Source organism: Apiospora kogelbergensis (assembly GCF_038363985.1).
Source record: "Apiospora kogelbergensis strain CBS 113332 chromosome Unknown utg000002l_segment0_segment0, whole genome shotgun sequence".
Taxonomy (NCBI): Eukaryota; Fungi; Ascomycota; class Sordariomycetes; order Amphisphaeriales; family Apiosporaceae; genus Apiospora; species Apiospora kogelbergensis.
Genome location: NW_027117419.1, coordinates 3,560,711 through 3,579,653, shown reverse-complemented (window position 1 = coordinate 3,579,653; position 18,943 = coordinate 3,560,711). Strand labels below are relative to the sequence as shown.

The 18,943-nt window shown below is 53.5% G+C and overlaps 3 protein-coding genes across 3 annotated transcripts; 1 reads left to right on the top strand and 2 right to left on the bottom strand.

The window, feature by feature from the left end:
• Nucleotides 1-575: 575 nt before the first annotated feature.
• Nucleotides 576-1,667, top strand: PG998_004079 (uncharacterized protein; the record flags this gene model as incomplete). Its single annotated transcript, XM_066870897.1, has 1 exon — nucleotides 576-1,667. One exon carries the CDS (start codon nucleotides 576-578, stop codon nucleotides 1,665-1,667), a length of 1,092 nt encoding a protein of 363 aa, XP_066734647.1.
• Nucleotides 1,668-2,517: 850 nt separating this feature from the next.
• Nucleotides 2,518-3,320, bottom strand: PG998_004078 (uncharacterized protein; the record flags this gene model as incomplete). The annotated part of the gene is made up of 2 exons (XM_066870896.1): nucleotides 2,518-2,823; nucleotides 2,925-3,320. 2 exons carry the CDS (start codon nucleotides 3,318-3,320, stop codon nucleotides 2,518-2,520), a joined length of 702 nt encoding a protein of 233 aa, XP_066734646.1.
• A 1,334-nt stretch (nucleotides 3,321-4,654) lies between these two features.
• PG998_004077 (Developmental regulator flbA) lies at nucleotides 4,655-7,026 on the bottom strand (the record flags this gene model as incomplete). Its single annotated transcript, XM_066870895.1, has 2 exons — nucleotides 4,655-4,789; nucleotides 4,864-7,026. Coding segments are annotated over 2 exons (2,298 nt in total), but the record flags the coding sequence as incomplete, so codon positions are not given.
• Between the last annotated feature and the right edge of the window lie 11,917 nt (nucleotides 7,027-18,943).

Genomic DNA, 18,943 nt, shown 5'->3' with positions numbered 1-18,943 from the left:
GGAGGAAATGCACCGCTGACCAACAAGATGTGTGGAATGGTCGCAACGGTCTGTCCCGTTGCACGCATGGCTTAATAAATATAACCAATGCAGCAACGAGGCGGTTGTCATGCCTCAATCCCATGGCCGCGCCGTGTTCGTCGACGCTGTGATTCGTCCAGGAAAAGGACGTTCGGTCCCCTCCTGAGCGATCGACGCAGGGATCGGGCATGTTGGCACTTTCAATATAAGCTACCACGGCGACGACGATCGAGATGGAGCTTGGCAGATGCGTGTCTGCTCTCGTGCGTGGCATCGGGTTCTGGTTCGCATAGACGGACGGCCGTAAGTTCCAAGCAGCATTGGCCCTTGGCGTCCTTCCCGACAGCCAACTCGACGCGCTGAAACAGCACTAACGTCCAAGCTTCTCGACCTTCACATTCCGTGACCCTATTCTTTGTTCATGTCGGTTTGGTTGTGTTATATTGCCTCGTCATCAGATCCACTTTGATCCGGGCTGGCCATTTACTAATAGTGATTTGTTTCGTTTCGCATGGATCCCGCTTGAGAGCACCTTCTTTTCCCACATCCAACCAATGTCGAAGCGCACCACATTCACCAACGTGACGCCGCTCCCTGCGGGCGTGTCGCGCGAGGCGGCGCTGGGCTTCCTGCACGACCACGAGGCCATGATCGACCTGAACCCGCTCGTCATCGAGCGGCACCGGCTGCCCGAGCCGCCGGCCTATGCGCCCGACGACGAGCGCGCGTCCCCCGAGGCGGGCGGCGCCGGCTGCACCTGGTGGAGCATGACCGACATGATCACGTACCTGCCGGGCATCAAGGGCGAGCTGACCTACGCCGCCGCCTTCCTCGACCTGCGCCACGGCCTGCAGACCCACGTCTACGCGCCCATGGGCACCGACATCCGCAACCGCTGGACCCTTGGCGGCACCCTGCCCGGAGAGCCTGTCGAGCCCGTCGAGCTGGGCCTCGGCGCACCCCACCAGGGTTTGTACATTCGCGAGGTATGTTCTTCCCCCCTCCTTTTCCCGCTGCTTGCAAGTCTCAAGCTTCATGTCGAGTCTTCTTTTTCTTGCTCTGTTGCCCCATTTCATCCAGAACTGTTCCGCCGTCTTTTGGGTGGGAAACTTTGTCCCGATCGACGCGCTGACGTCATTTTGCCTTTTGCTGTCGGCACTCACCAGGATGTCGAGCTACGATGCAATTTTCTGATGGCTGGTTTCGTCCGGAAGACGTTATCCAAAGCCCACACCAAAGTGATTGAGAATATCGCGGAACGCGCCAAAGCGCAGACAGAGGGGGCTCGAGGCCCCGACGGCAGCGCCGCAAATGGCGGCGGTGTCAACGTCCTAAACGATGGCGTCTACGGGCAGGGCGGCGACTACGACAGCCAACAAGCGGCAGCAACAGCAACAGCCGTCGCCCGGCGGCAGCGCCGCCTGGACAACGCCGCCGCCCACCTCCCGCCCGTGTACGGCCACCGCGCGGCGGCCAGCGAGACCAACCTGAGCCCCATCAGCCCGACGACGCCAGACACGCTCTGCCCTTCGCTGGCGTCGGGGCAGTACTTTCACACGCACCAGGACAGCTGGTCCTCGGCGAACGGCGGCTGGCCGCTGCACCCCCGGGGAGAAGGCGATCGCAGCCAGGAGGGGTCTCAATGAGTCGGAGCCCGCTCAATGACGACGATGGCTTCGCTGAGCAGCAACATAACCAGGGACAGAGTCAACCCGAGCGGCCACACATTGCGGAACTGCAATAACAGGAGAGTGTGGTCGCGAGACAACAGCGTAGGGAACTTAACGCTGAGACCCGGCCAAGTCAGACTCCAGGGAATGCGGAGAGTTTATGGTGGTAATAGCCCGCAGGGAAAGCAGGGTGATGCGAGACATGGTGGCGGGGGAGACAGAGATATCATTATATACCCCTTGCTTATAGAGAAAATCAGGAGACGAATGCGCAATGAGTACCAAACAACGAGGAGTAAATTTAACTGAACCCTTCTATTCTACTAATCACTGACCTGGCATTCACAGCCTCGGAAAAGGAGGCACAGCAACAGCGAACTGACCCTGCTGGATAGGTGGCCGCCCAGTCGTTTTTCGTTGAAAAATAGATTGGATAACTATATGCCTAGAAGTGAATAAGATCTATTGTGCGAACCCCATTCCCCAGAAAAGATCGGTATTAAAAAGTAAAAGCCCCACGGTCATGGCCATTAATCATAAGTCCGTCTCCGTGTATCACCGTCCATAACATAGCTACCGCGCGTAGATCATCATGACCCGTCTATTCCATCACTCATAAATCCCCTTCACTAGCAATCGGCATAATCCAACGCATTGGTGTCATAACGTCCTCAGCCCGCGTCTTCCCGTCTATGGAAAAGGTCCTTTCCTCCAAGCGGGGTCACAAACATGGAGGGGAGGGGGCTAATACGATGGAGAAGAAGGCGAAGAACGAAATAAGAAGAGCGGGAGGAAAGAAACCTAGAAAAGTTTCATCTCCCCTCTTCTACAGCCGGCCTAGAGCGAAAACACCAACCACGGCGACCGCAAGACCCGCCAGGCTCTTCTGCTGCTGCGGGGCACCGGCGACCTGGACGGCGGTGGGCACGGCGGTGGGCGAAGAGGGGGTTGCCATGTTGCTGCTGCTGGCGCCGCCCATGGGCATGCCAGGCATGCCAGGCGTGCCGTTGGCGTTGTTCATGCCAGGGGGCACCACGGCGCCGCCCGAGGGGCTGCTGTTGCTGCCGCCGTTCATGGGGCCGCTGCCTCCAGTAGGGCTTGGGCAGAGCGTCGAAGTCAGGGTCGGTTTGGTCTAGTAGGCGATGATTAATATACACAGACTTTCTTGAGGGAGGGGGTTAGGAAGGATGGAAGAAAGGAAGCATATTGGGGGGCACTGGACGAGAAGCATACCGTGGTGATGGTGCAAGGGCAGTTGGTGACCGTCAGGGTCTGGCCCTGCGTGACGGGGTAGACGCAGCCGTTGAAGGTGTAGGTGGTGGCCGTCGGGCAGACCGTGACGAGCTGGTTGACGACGGTGGTGGCTACGACGGTGGTGTTATAGTAGGTCCAGATGGAGCTGGCCGCAGGGGGGCTGCTCATCATCCTGCTGCTGCTGCCTCTCATGGTGGTGGGGGCCGCAGCAGTGGAGGAGCGAAGGCCGGTGAAAGTGACCGGGCTGACGATGCCGCCGCCGCTCGCAGACGAAGAGGAAGGCGTGGGAGGAGGGGCGGAACCACTGTTGCTCGAGGACTGGGCGGCGGCCAGTCCCGAGACGAAGGGCAGCAGGAGGAGGTTGCGAGTCTGCATCTTGGCTTGTTTGGGTTTTATCTTGGGAAAATAATTCCTGCGAGTTCTGGCTTTGCTCGTGGATAGGTTATATTGCCGGGCACAGTGCCAAGGACGAGGCGCTCAGTTGGAAAAGAAACGAGTGACTTGGTAGAGCTCAGGGAGAGAAGACGCAAAGCCGTGTGGAACAGTGGATGAATAGTTGACAGACATGTGCCGGAAATGCGCCCTTAAAACGATCTTGGCTGAGTCAAGGGAGGAGGAAAGGGGGCGAAGTAGAGAATCCGTAATAAAACACTCCATGGGCCCGGCTGAATTGTGACGGACACAACAACAAACAACAACTACTACTTGTAGCCATCTCGGGGAATGTCACAGTCTCCCTCCAACCCCCGTCTGACATGTATACCCGCAACAAACATGGTCGGCACCTCACATTCCCAACGGTGATTTTCACGTTTCTGAGTAGAATTTGGATTTTTCAATTCAAGGGCCTAGAAGCCGGCACCATGAGAAGTTGTACATACAGATTTGCCAAGAGCTCCGAGGGACAATCTCCTGTTGTAGGCCCTGCCATCTCTTCATGCGCCGTCACGCCAACACACTGCTGGACGTTGGCTACCATCATTTCTATACGTCCTTCTAAGTCTGGACCTGACCGGGCCCAACTGCGTGGATCCATATTGACACAACCGAGCCAATACTGGGTATCGGACGTGTTGCTGGATCCCCATCGAGCCTTTGCTCGATTGTCGGGTAACCTGGTCGCCTCATATCCTCTTCTGAACACCAAGCTCATGCTGGTCATCGTCTACTACTTGCAACGTCGCCTACTCTCTACTCGGAAGCTTGGACAGTCGCGCTCAGGCTTCTTCTTGCCAGCGGGGACAGTCTCGGTCACCACCCCGATCGATTGTGGAATTCTCCTCCATAAAACGACGTGGGGCAGAGCAGGTCGAGCCAACGGACGCGAATCTCTGCTGCTTCAAACGCCGATGATGGGGTCTCTATGCTGATATATCCTTTGAACGCCAGTGTCCAGAAAGCAACAAAAGAATATTTGGTTAAAGGATAGATGAGAATAAATCAAGGGTTGGTTGTATTAATGGTGAAGAAAGCGTGTCGACGTATGCTCTCAATATTGATATCCCGTAAAATAAATACCATACGCTCGATGCGAGAAGCCGACTAGGATAATCGACATCTCGTTCCGCCGCTCAACTATAATGCGAGTCCGAGCGACTGCATTGGTGCTCAGGCTCTAGTATCGCATGCGTCATACCGCGCTGGGCTGGGCCGGGGAACAATCGTCTCGGATAGGCAGGCGCTTTGAGCCGTGGGCTAAATCGTCCTTTTTACTTCCGGTTCGAACGACTTTGACTTCTTTCGGGAAGTCGAGAACCGCCGCTACCGCTGGGGTTCGCATCGAAGTCGTAGTTCTTGAGGGTGTTTTCGTACTTGGCGTTGCGCAGGAATTTGGGCACCGAGTCCTGAAGAGACAGTTAGGGTCAATAACAAGAGAAGCGGGACTGGGTAGAGGATGAGGGTTTAAGTTATCACTTACGCTTGCCATCAACTTGAATACAGCATTTTGAGCGTCCTCGAAAAGAGCCGTCACCTCGTGCAGCGTGTCGATCATGGCTACATCTTGACCAACTGCCTTGGTCATGCGGGTTGCCAAGTTGTTTCGGAGCTGGTGGTCGATATTGAGCTCACACGGAGAGCCAGGTGCCAAGAAGGCATTGTAGATGCCATACGCCTGGGCCATGATCTCCTTGATACCGTCCATTGAAGTTGCATTGGGGTTCTTCTGGGCTATTCTGATAGCGGCTCGGCACCCACGTACGAACTCGTCCACTTCAAGGTAGAAAGATAGGTTTTCCTCGCAGTGGGTTTCCCGAAGGTTCTCGCGGAATAAGAGTCTCAGAGCAGCATCGCTCAGGATCTTGTCGAGCCTCTGGGTATTCGAATCACGCGCGACGCCCGGACGCGACGCCACGATACCTTCGCTTTCCGAAGAACGACCCCGGGCTCCAGCGCCGTTGACAACGTCTCTTCCTCGGGCAGTCAGTTGATATATCGCATTCTTAGTGGGCTGGAACATCGCGGCCGAAGGAGACGATGCCATGAATTGGCGATCTTGCTGGATAACCTCCATGAGGTCATACTCGACAAACAAGGAGGCCATCTCATGGCACTCGCGGCGGTCAACAGTTGTGCAACAGTCAATCAGCCAATCGGAGCAAGCCTTGCCCGTGAAAGTGTCCTTGTACGTTTTGCCCGCGATTTTGCGCTCTCCTGCAATCTTAACGCCCGTTAGGCCGTCCTTGTAATCGCTCAACGAGTCCGAGTCGGCGGAACTGACGCTCGACTTGATGTTTAACCCGTTGTGCCCAATGAACCTGCGGAAAACAACCTCCATGGTGCCGCGGTCCATGACAATCTTGTCAGATTGGGGATCCCTCTCCAGGATCACCAATGAGCTGACGCCCGTGGCAACCAAGTCACCAATCTGGCGCTGTTGTATTCCATTTCTGCTGCAGAAACGATCCAGCACGCAAACGCCCTTAGGCGTCAATTGCCAAACCGAACCTTTCATGGTGTAAACTTGTTGCAACTTGCCGTCGGCGGACTGAATGAACCTCGCATCGACGAATCGTTGACATATAGATCGGGCCATGTCCTTGGCCATAGAGAACGTCGTAGTTGTCGTCGTGGTAACAATGCGGGACGGGTCTTTCGGGTCAGGCATGCGGTTGGACTGGGAGAATTTGAGGGAGCCGAGATTATTGATGGCATCTTCGGACAGGAAAGTATGCTCAACCCGCGTTAACCGCACGCGGTGAGCAGACAGAGGTAGCAGACTGACCAGGAGGGTTGAGAATAAGTCCTTGAAGTCGCGAGTGAAGGGTCGGTCGTCATCCGTCATACGGAGCAACCTTGAACTTGTCTGATGCATCTTGTTTTTGGCCCCTGTAAATCGAATAGGGAGTGGTGTATTAGGGTCCGCCTCTGAATACGGCCTTGAAATGGGATCTCCCAATTGAGGCACCTTGCTCGAGCGCTTTGCGTCGAGGAGCGGGCTGGACGAGGCCGGGGAAGCTGTGGCAGACTGCAAGCGGGAATGTTTTTCCGGGCTAGCCTGCTGAGAACTGCTCGCCCCGTTGCTGCCAAAACTGAATGATGTGTCGAGGGAAACGGACAATCGCGAAAGTCCACCCAGGGTAGAGGCGGAACGACGAGCTCTGATAGTACCAGCGGGCTCTGCGGAAGGCGACTCCGGCGAGGAAAGAGTGTGGTTGTGGTGAGATTTCGGGCCAATGGTCCTCTCGAATGCAGCAGAAGCCAAAGAAAAGAATCCTCCGCCCGAAGACCGCTGCGACTTGGGCAATGACAAAGTCGAGGAAGCTGGGCCGGCGGTCGATGAGGTCAATTGGTGTTGACGGGCGGCGTTGTGGTCAACAAGAGACAACTTTGGGCTGCTGGCAGCGGTAACAGCGACAGGCTCGGGGGCGCAGGTGTTACGGTTGTGCGACGGTAGTGGTTTGTTAGTCGGGCCTTCACTGAGATCTGACACAGGCTGCAAGTTGGGCGGCTTTGCAACGGGACTGGAGGAGGTTTTGGTATTATTAGCGTCAATGCTGCTGCTGTAACTAAAGGCAGATGCGGCTAATACGGGCGGAGCGGTTGTGGTTGTTGTTGTCAAGGTCGCCGTGACCGATGACGGTCTGTTTGTGGTTGAAGAAGGTGGTGGTGGTGTGTGCGATGTTGTTTCTGGTTCTGTCTCTACTGTTGGTGGCGGCGGTGGTGGTGGAGGGTGTCCTAAAGGTTCCTTAACCGATCCAGGCAGAGCAGCCATCTACCATTATTAGGAGAATAGAAAGAAAAAAGAGAGGAACTAATAAGAGTAGTGTGATATTGTAGGTCAGAGTAATAGTAGATTTTAGTTGGCAGAAGCGGTCAAATGAAACAAGGTGGCCCATCGACTTGATTCAAAACTGCGCACTAAATAAAAGCAAGAGCGAACGGGACGAGGAAGACAAGAGAAAGAGAGGGGTGTGGGAATTGGGGGGGGTCGCCGCTATGAAAGGGGAGAGGGGGGGGGGGCGTGTGTGGTAGTCCTATTCCCAGCGCGGCCAGGGCCAGAACTACTAACAGCAATAAGAAACGGACGATTTGGGTAGCAGGCAGCTAGGGGAATGGAGTGTACCTAGTTCCTGGCAGGCTTGGTTGAACAATGGATGGAATAGAAATCGAACTACGATGGAAAAATTGCCCATGGTTTTGTTGGATGGACTGGCGGACTGGAATTTTTCTACTGGGTGTAGTTAGCGATGGGATGCCTGTGCTGACTTTCCTGGCTAGCTAATACAGGATATAGGTCTATGGACTATTCCTAACTGCTCCTCTTCGACTTCCTCCAACTCCTCCTCGTCCTCTTGCGTTTTGCTCCTTTCTGGTCATATGTATGTACATGCACACACAGACTGAACGGGGGGAGGGGGCGGTTGAGGCTAGGCCCAGCTAGAACAGAGCAATAATACAGCACGAGGGTTATAGCCGGCTGGCAACGCAACAGGTGAAGTGTTGTGAGTGTTGCAGTTGATCATGTACCGTAACGGAACTTCGTATAGACGGACTGCTACGACGGTACCTCATAGATAGATTAGGTGGGTGGATGCTTAGGGTCCCATGTGGGCTGGGTTGCGGAAGGGGGGGGAGGACACGCAAAAAAACAACGAAAAAAACGAGAAATGCCTGCAAGCAGCGCACGCAAAAAGTGGATGACCATGTGGATTGAATGCATGGGTGTGGCATGGCGGCATGGCTTTTTTGGGGTGGGGTCTCTCCTAGCGCCCTTCAACCTTCAGTGTTCTTTTTTTTTCCTTTTCCTTTTCTCTGCACTGTCCACCTGCTTGGCCATCTCGGTGTCTCTGAGTCTCCCCGTCCTCCATGACCCCCCTCCTTCGGCAAAGAAGAACACAGTCAGCACATTAATGGACGTACATAGCTGTAGCACACAGTCAGGTCAGACCCTCCGTGATTTGATTTGGTTAATCATCCAGACGTACAGGTCGGATACACTCTAGCCATCTGACTTAGCTGAATGTCTATATTCGGGCATTTTGTAAGGAACAGCGGGTCCTCGCTGAATAACGCATGAAAACAATGTCAAGACTGAAGAACCCGGCGGCCCGGTGGATGCTCTCGCCCCTTCGCTGCTCGCCGCTTGCGTCTGGCCGCCGCACCGCTGTCCTTCCTCGACTTCACACCCGCTCGCACATACAAAAAGTCATATGTCGTTTCTCGCCCTCTCCCTCCCTCACTCTGTACATACACGTACATACATGCGTCCCCCTGTCCCATTGAGTGGATCAACTGATATGGAAGAAAGATACCCTTTGATGGCCCTGGAGGTTTCATTTCGCTCTCGTATGTTAGTCATCAGTCCAACTGCCGTACACGTATACTGCACGTACAGTGCCTAGCAGTGCCCATGCACCACCTTCGATTGACGTACTCCTGCCCAATACGTTTTGCTGCATGCCATACAAATCACACTACAATGCATGCACCTTTCCCTCCCGGGTTGCGTCGGGGGCCGTCGTTTCTTAAGAAGATTGCAGTGTTGTGAGGGTAGCCAGCACCCGTTCATGTACTGGTAGTCTTGGGAACACTACATATACAGCATCCATATCTGACAATTGCGCCATCGGGGAATCTCAAAGGGTGGATTGCCCATTATGGCACAGTCAGACTACTATATTACTCACTCATCCGATAGAACCCCCGGTAGACCGCTTGATGAGGAGGAGATCGTTATGTACGGTGCGAAGTGGGAGATGGATACATAGGCACCTGACCCTCTTCTCTCGCTCATTGGTTGGCTGAGCAGCCCAGCCTCTCGCAAACGCCTCCCACCAACGTCCTTGTTTCGCGTGGCTATGATGGGGTCTTAGTGGAAGCATGCCCATGTGCCATGTGTCCGGTCAGATCTTCATGCAGCATTGATTGTGGCAGCCAAGCGTTCCTCGATTGGTCCACCCATTCGAGGAGTTGTGTAACATTTCATTAGTGCTCGTCACAAATCATCTTTCGTCCCTCTCTTCCCACCTCCTCTTACCGAGAGCCGAACGTCTTGGACGCTTCTATTCTACGCCCCCTTTTTTTGGTGGTTTTTTTATTAAAAAAAAGGAAACCCAAAAAAACCCAACGAACTAGCAGTAGCACCAGGCAGGACCCCTATTCAAGTATCGATGTTCATATCAACGCGCCAACTACATCGGCTGGCTCGACAGAGCGAAGAAATCTAATACGGACGGACTATTCAGCTGTACCAAATAGCTGGTAAACATGCTACTAATACACGTCCTACTAATCATGACTAGGTCATCCACTCCCTGATATCTTACAGTGAATCTGGAAGCATGACAATGTCCCGACAAGTTAGGTGGGCGAAGACGGTGGCGTGCTCTACTCTATTTACGTATTAATGGGCCGTTTCGTAGTACTCTCAATTGTTCGGCATACAGCTGGCCTGTCTGTATTCTCTGCATCCTACCGATTTGTCGGGTCTGCCAGTCCATTTGAAACGTCTGATGCCGAGTAAGCTACCAACCCATTAGTTATTTATCTCACGGGAGAAAAACTATTACATGATGCTTAATTAGTGATCACTGATGCCACTCTGCATACACATATCATCCATAAGTATGCAGGGTAAGCAGCTGAGTTAAGAAGCCACTGTGTTTTCGAAAGATGCAAGATGCATGCAAGTAGGTTCCACGCACTGCCCTGAGTCCCCACCGCCTATGCGACGGCGGACGAGGTTAGGTAGGTACTTTCACTTCCAGATATCCTCACTCTAACCACTATCAACGGCGGTTCTTTTCTCGCCAGTGCGAAACCGACTGGCGGAAGGAATGCCAGCTCGGACGGATCAGCGCGTGGCCAGCAGGGATTACGTCCGAAAGGTCAAACTGGTTCCGGTATAGGCTCACGCTTCATACCCCGGGGCGGCTGGCCATCTTTCTAGCCATCTCACCAATTGACTGCTTAAACCAGTAGCCAAGTGGGCAGGGCGTTGGCAAGTAGGCATGCAGAGCTTGGCGGCTGCTAGCCAAAGACACCGTAGCTTGTACGACCAACCGACAGAGAGATAGATACATAGAGCCGGCTCAGGATTTGGGAGATTGCACACGTTGTTCCTGACGCGCGTTCGGCTTTGCTGCTGAACAAAAGAGAACAGATACGGAGGGCTCCAAGCAGGGGTGGAGATAGTCCTGACCCCCAAAGACTATGCGATTGTATATTCTGGTACGGGGCCGCCTATAAACAGCTGGCCTTCGTAGCTATTGGCAGGCGCATCCGCATCACCGTATTAGTAGCTTGAGGAGACCCTTGTTCAGGCAACTGCTGCCTGACTGGCTTAGGCCAGCAAGCATGCATTCGGATTGGCTCTTGCCTAAGCACTATAGCACGCAAGGAGAGTGTGCTGGCATGAACCTACGAAGAACCCTCCCGAAGACCCCGGGCTGCCGGCTGCAAATCCACAAATCCAAAGGTCCCCAACAGCAATTGAATTGTAGTAAAGCACGTGTCTCGGCATCCTCTGATATGTACATACTGCTCCATTCCACATCCTGCCAACTCTGCATTGGAATCCTCAAGATTACGAAACCGCAGCCGTGCCTAATATATCACGGCTCTGGATGACATGTCGCAAAGGAGGATTGGTGGCTATGACGCCTCGTGGCTGTTCATTTCACCAACCAGAAACATTTCACAGTTCCAGCCTATTGGGTTGTTCTCCGCTTCCGGCGACGTCGTCTGCGTGCCCGACACACTTGTCATCTCCAATTCTTTTACTTTTCCATCCTCGCTGTCGCACTCTTTCCTTGTTTCTGACCCCTTGGGCTGGGGCATCCAATCTATCACAAACACCCGTTGGAGTGTCACCCTGGGCAAAACATGGCGGGAGACAGGGTCTCCTCGTGGCCAGCCAGCCCGCAGCCCGCCGCGCCCAGGATGAATTGACTTTAATAGAATTGTTCCGGAATGTCGTTCGTTGGCCGCATCTCGCATAATCACCAATAGCCTGAAACTTTGAACCCCGGATCACCCATCACGACATGCGTCTCCAAGGTTTCTAGAATGTCTCCATGGTCCTCTAATCTCGTTTCTTTGCGGTCTGAGACTCCAGAAGTGTGGTTATTGCTTTTTACCTTTTTTGCAAAATTGGTTTGGATCAACTTCTACGCGTTTGCCCCCGTGAATTGTGTCCATGGGGTTGGGATGGTGCGCCTATCCCAGCTGTATTGGGGCTTGTTTTAGTTTTTGATTTGGCGTTGTGACAGCAGCAGCAGCAGCATTTGTCAGTGCCGATGCGCCTGTTTGGTGCTGCCCCTACATGCGCCCTAGGCCCTACGCCCTACGCGCAGGCATCATCAAAGAAGGCCCTAGAGCGTGAAGCGACCAAGTTTCAGAGGCCCGAAGGAGAAGAAAAAAAAGCATTTGCCCTTTTGAACAAATTGGACAGTGTCCGCCGTCCGTCCCCATTGTGTGACGTTCTCCGTTTCGAACCTTTTCTTTTTCTTTTCAGAGCTAGGTAATTCCTGTCGCCACGCCACAAATTCGAATTTCTTCCTTCGGGATTTACCTGGTGCAGCCTAATAATAAATCTAACAATCTAACAATCTACAGGAATCCGTGGAATTCCCAGTCTCGGCAACGGACGTGGGGGGCACGGCAAGGCCGAAGAGACCAAACAAGCCCAGAGAGCCCGCGTCAGCTCAGGGTTCATCATACCCTTGTGCCCCCAGCTGAAAAGCTGAAAGGTTACGCCTTGCGCATTAGAAACCGTAGAACATGCGGTGGAAGGAATGGATGGAGCCATGTATTTTTGTTTGTTTCCCGGGCCATCCTGGGAACCCGGTGCAAAGCGGCGGTACGGCAGTTGAGTGAGCTTTCCTTCCACGAGCCGACCAAGGTTTTCCTCGAGGCCATGAAACTCGGAGAGAAGCGCCATGGGATGATATAATTGTGACTTCTCGGGGCTGGATCTACAAGGATCTACTGCGCCCTGCCTGGGCTGTCAACCCGGTATTCCTGCCTTTCAAGCTGCCAGCCACTTTTTCCCCCTTTTAATCTAATCCCGATCCCATCACGCCCAATGGTCTTTGGGGCGTGTGTAGAGTGAGTACGCTGTAGATGTGTAAGTGAACATGGAACCAGAGCAGAAACACGGAGGGTGCGACATGGACAGCTTTAATGGCGTGTATTACATGGATGTCTAACTCAAGCCTAGCAAGTGTTTCTTATTCCAATCTGCTACCTCGCATAACACATGAAGGCGAAAGAAGCATGTGGTTATCACATACGTGAAGACGAGAGCACCACCCCCTGCAGATAGAGAATAGAACCCACGTGGACGTGGCGGTAGAGTTCGACCCCCGCCGGAAACGGTTGCTTACACAGCTGGATGCTGACAAAAGATGTCCGTAACCAGATCGTACATAGACCGTCTGCAAGTAGGAGCCCAAATTGCCAATTGCCAATGCCTGTCATGCAGTGCAGAAAGGTTCGTTCTGCATTAGGTTCACCATTGGAGAAGAAGGCCGAGGTTCCTTGTCCTCGTAAGATTTTCAGTTTCGGCTCGAGACCGACCTCCCGAGTGGAACTGGGATAACTATTGCGATCCCGCCACCGCCTGGTGAAGAAAACGTGCTATTGGATGAGACGGACAATGCCGACGACGATGATGCAGCCTCAACCACAAGCCAGCCAACCGTGGGGGCAGGGCTAGGAGCCTAGAGCCCAGCACCGACACCACAGAGACGGGCAAGACGGGCACGACGGGCACGACGGGCAGGAGAGACGGCCAAGCGCTTCGTCGCTGGATGGACGCATCAAGGCATCTAGCACCGCAACGGCGCCAAAGCTCATCCAGGCGCTCGGCGCTAGCGTTCCACATGGTCGGCCGCACTCCTATTCCTCTGTTCCCTCTGCAGTACCCTCTGTACGGCTTCGCCGTCGCACTAAGGCGATACTTTTTTTTCTCTCAGGTCAGCTCGGTCAGTACGTGTACGGATTAGTCGAGGTCTCCATAACATGTTTGTGTGGACACTGGACTAGCAACTAGCAGCTAGCAACAGTCCCAGTCTGCTCGGATCGTCAATCTGGCAGTTGGCTTGTCACAGTACCAACACGCCCAGAAGGATGCCTGTCTCCTTCAAATACATACATGCATACATATACGTCCGAATTCAGAGGTCGATCATTGTCGGATCCCATGTTCTGGCCGCAGTTCGTTGGTACGGCGCAGCATACGTCATATTTCTCGTCTGACCCGGCATTCTATCTCTGCCGCATAACATAGGGCATCCAGAATCTGGGCTCGGCACACAGCAAACCGCCCAAGGTGCTGCTCCGTACGTATGTAGAGACGCAATTGGCAACTGGCAACCCTCGATTGAACGGAACGGTGCCGCACTAACATGGCATGCATCTGTCCATCCTTGGTACTCTATCTGTCTATCAAATCAGGAAGATCCCACCCCCAAGTCGCTCGAGACTACTTGTATGTATGTATGATGTAGCATTAGCCACGGGGGGCCCTGGTTCATCGCCCATGTGCCCACCTGCAAAAAGCACATGGAGCCTGCCTTAAGTCCTTTGCCAAAAGCAGACCATTCCCAAGGAAATCGTACGATGCCGTCTTTGCACCGACTTTACCCCTCAACAAAATCTTCACGGTAGTGGTGGTACTTTCACTTGCCGCTCTTCTCTCGCAACGAGCAATCGTACAAGCATCACCCCAACGTCAGATTCTCCAACTGTGGCCTCGGACCGGACTGGACTGGACTATGTAATTTCCTGGGTGGCCTGTCTCGGATTCCAGAAGACACGGGTAGAAGAAGTTTGATCGTCATCCCGTTAGTCGTGTGGACGATCAAACGACGACTGATAGTACAGAAAGCCACGGTCATCCAGCACACGGCGGCGTCAACTGTTGCCGTAACGGTCTTCATTTTACAGCATGGGCATCCTCCCACCGGAGGGCTAGCCTTACCCGTGACTTGGAGGCCAGGCTTCTGGCCAGGCTTTCCTTTACCTGCAATACTTACCCCTCCCATCAGGAGTGGGCATCTAGCGTATGTACAGTCAGATCCAGTAGGCGCAAAACCGACTTCGGCGTGGTGACCCTATAGAGCGATAACTGCTATTATTATCAGCAATGATAACATTGATGACGGTGGCAATACTGCCCGTCCACGCTTGAGCATGTTGATAGAGATGTCCCTCAACGAGAAGCAGACCACACTTCACACAGCTACGAGCCTCGGTATGTATGTGTGTATGTAGGCCGCACAGCCGCACATGGCCAGATGATGATGTCCCCAGTTTCCTCGCCAAAGAGGAAAACGTGGAAATGCTGCTAAGGAATAGCTGCATGGCATTAGCGCTAGCCCTCGGTGATAACTGGCAAACAAATCCAGATTGTTGCTTTTCCCGTTCACCGCCTAACCCAAGGGCCCGCCCCATGCACCACGCGAAGTTGCAAAAAGGGGATCCCGAATTCGAACGCCAAGCGAGACCAAACGCCCATGCCTACATAGTTGTGGACGCGTGAGGCTTCTAGCGGTGCTGATAGTACGGTCGTAATAGCAATAGCACGGCAGTGCTGAACATCGAACAATAAGTCATTGGACTGAACGCTCCCCTCACTGACTGACTCGACGGGGGCACTTGGCATCGGCATTGGCAACAGATGCCACTCCTGTAGAGTCGCATCCGCTCAGAGAGGAGGAGGGAACAAGGCAGAGAGCGGTGGCCGGGCAGATTGGCCGATTGGGCAACAGTGGTTGGTCGGTTGGCTGGGATTGGGATGGATGGATGGAATGATGGCCGGCTGGCCACACGACGACGGGACGGGTCAAAAATGCAGATCATACAGTAACGCCATCCGTCATGAACATGGTTGTACTCCCACGTGGCAAGCAACCCCCCCGGCCAAGTGTGCAAGCTGAACAGTCCGCGCCGTTTTCTGCGCGCCGTCTCTTACTGCTTCCAGTAAGTAGTGGTGCCTCTCGCTAGCTGAGCGCGTGCGTCTACATATGTATAGTTGGGGGGAAGGGGGTTTAACAAACAAATATTGATTGATGCGCACAGTGTGAGGCGATCGCATATTCGAACCGAACCTTTTGTGTTGCTTATCTGTATCTACGTAACATTTCGGGGGGGTCTTGTTGCACTTGTTCGCCAACCGGTGGTCAATCCCCTTCGATGGCGAAGTTGTCGGTGTGTGACGCAGCTCTTTTTAGCAACGAGACATGCCGATCCATGTACCCAGGACGGAAAACGTCAAGGCGCAGACGGGAGAGGCAGAAGTGAATGAAGCTCGACCTTCTGGCTCGACGTCGAAAGCAAGCATCTAGGCATCCAGTGGTGCACGACATACGCATGATCTCATTGCAGATTCGAGCAGCAATTCGTCTCTGGTCCCGGTAGTACAATGGAGGCTTTTGCGGGAAGGGGAGGGGGGACTAGGGATGCCTATCGGCTGTGATATCTCTACTATGTAACGCGCGATCCGTTCATCCGAGAGCGCCGGATCTGCTTTTCGGCCGACAAACGTTCCGTTAGGGGGTCTGCAACGACGGAAGCGCTTTGTACCAGACCGGTCAGCCCCTATTTTCAATATGTACACATAGATTCCTCGATCAAATCACATCGTGGCTGACCGATTACACTTTGGATGGTGTGCACATGGCACAGCTGCTGGCCGACGCTTGGCTGTTTTGCAAGCGAGACGACGAGGTTGTACGCCGGAGCCTTCGTTCTGTAGTACTCCGTACCACCTACCACCTACCACCTACCCTCTCTTCCCTAACAACGACCTGTGTGTGCGACGGGCCCTTGGCTATGTTCTGCCTCTTTCGGGCTTGTCTGGCATTGTTTGGGGAAATGAGATGAAGCGATGTTCCGTGTGGCTCTTGGCTGACTCGTGTGACTTCGGTACCTTGCTGCTGCTCGCCTGGCTAAGTTTAGAGATTACTCGATTATCAAGGAGATTTGTATGACCACGAGAGCCTCCTTTCCAGGCGTGATTGATCTCCATACTTGTTTGCGGCACAGCATGGCCTCTGTCGCGCGAGTGCAAGCCGTTTGATAGCACAAAAGCTTGGTAGATGTCGGTATTTGGTCCGAGTCACGTCTCATATCATATGAGCTGATGCTATAGGCGTTTAGTATGTTCAAGTCTTTTTCTCGCCTGCCAATACCGTTGGCTCGCCACGTGCAATCAGGGTTCACGCAACATGCTAGGTGCCCAACTTGACAGCGCGCCTCCTGGGAGGGAGGGGGCGTGCGTGTCTCAGCTTTTCGTGCCACTCAACCACGTGTCGTCGTCGTCGGCAGGCGGTTGTCAAAACAAAAGAGTAAAAGAAGAAACCAGACGGGCAGGATCACACCCACGTTGGTCCCTGATCGTCCGATCTGTTCGAGTCAAACCGGCCTCCGGGGAATGGCGGGTCGAGGAGTCTATCTCGAGAACTATCTAGTGGTACTTGTACTACGTACGTCCCAAACGCCGGCGGGAAACAAGTATTTGATATCACCAACTATCGGCGTGAAACATCGACTCTTTTCTTAAGCCTTGCGCACAAGGTTCGCACCTCACTCGTCCGAGCCATGCGAGTACTCGCGCGTGTTTGATGTTTTGATCGTCAGCTTAGAGGTAACAAAGGCCTGGTTACTTGGGCTCCTTTCTACCCGCTACTCTTCCCCGTCCCTGTCAAGCGAGGAGATGGTCACATGTGAACAGGCGACGAGCCTGCAGTGACGATCGAAGGCGGGAAGCGTGGCATGGACACAACTCGGTTGCCGGAGCACCCACAGCCGTCTGGAGTCGCCGAGATCACCTCCTGGAACAGCAGCGAATGCATTGCACGACCCAAGACTTGATTGCTGTTTCGGCTCGTTGGCTCCAGAAAACCCTTCGGGGCAGGCAGCACTATCGGGGGTGGTTCGTGGCCACGAAGAGCGCGACTCCAAATAGTCGCAGGGCATAGCAGACCGATACTCTGGCTCGTTAGACGGTACTCGATTCAGGGGGTTGACTGCTCGGGTCGGTATTTTGCCACATCGATAGCTATCATATTCTAGCTGCCTCTCTCCGGACTGTGCTGGATAGCGCCGTCATCTGTCATTGACGAGTAATGTACCCAACTCATAGATAAGCCGATGGGCAATATGGGCTCATGCTTAGAATCCCCAACAAGTCTATCGCTATGGATATTATTTTCGTTGACGCTGTTCGAAGGCCAGTCATCTAAGTATTCGAAAAGTCGTTTCCCGACAAATGCCCCTATTAGTGGTAGTTTCATAACTTTGAGTTTGTTGGTCGTGGAATAGGCTCTGTGTGATCCGTCATATGGCAGCAAAATGCCATCGGAAACAGGAAGGGCCTTTGGAAGCTCAGACTGTCCAAGCGAGTCTTCTTCCGATCTCCATTATAGGCATCAACCTCCGAGATTCAGCTAATGAATCCGGCAAGTACTCACTCTCTCGGACGAAATCAAGCTAGGTATCCATCGGCCGAAATTACCATGCCGGTACCCGAAGAGCCCCGCGGGCGGCGCTTGCTTCCGCGGAGAAAACAGAGTCAGGTATCCGTAATGACTAGCCGGCTGTGGCTTTGGTAAGGCTGTGTACAAAGGGATGCGCACGCATCTCCCTGCCGCAGCTAACACAAGGACTTGCCTCCTGGGTTGATTCCGCGAATGTGAATGTGACAACAAGAGCATGGCGCGGAGATGTCCACGGTCGTAATCAGCCGTGACTGGAATCCAAATCACCTTGGCATCCGTCATCCTCGCCATACTATACAGATATTATTTGTCGATGAGCTCAGCCTTGGTCATAGCTAATACATTGTATGATGGGTAGTTCCTTTGGCATAATCGTTGGATCAGACGAGTGGTTGTTTCTTGACCAAGCTGGAGAGTCGACCGAATGACTTAGCTTTTGGGGGGCTTGCCCTTTTTGTATTCATCTATGCCGATCTAAATATGCTCTAGGGGCAGATGATACTCCATGCGCGGCAACGTCAGACTACTTCAGCTGTTGTACATGGGGCTGGACCCCGGATCCGATGCCTGCCTTGTGCTGGAATCATAGGAGATCGGAATCATTCGTGAGTATCAAGGGACCTTGACTGGCGCAATCGGCCCGTCACTGGAAGACAACTGGCGCGAGTATACGCCACGCTGTTGTATAGTAGATAGAAGAGACGTAATATCAACAACGTTGAATAAATACAAAAGTGTTATAAAGGAGGTGCAGGTCCTCACGATAATTCGTCCCCGTCCTGCTTTGGCTCCTTTTAACTCAAGGCAAAGGATTGGCTTTCTTTACATCGCCTCTCTGGACTGCAACTTCGCAGGGCCTGGCCTCATCGAAACAAGGACAGCAATTGAAGGGCAGCCGGTTGATGGACTGCGAGCCATAGACCAGACCTGACTCTACTGTGCGTTTGGTCAAGGCAGCTGATTTTCCATGAGACGAAGCCCACTGGAGACGATCAAGCTCGAGGAGCCAGCTTGCCCCTGTAACTTTTGTCTAACCAGTTTTCGGGGTCCTTC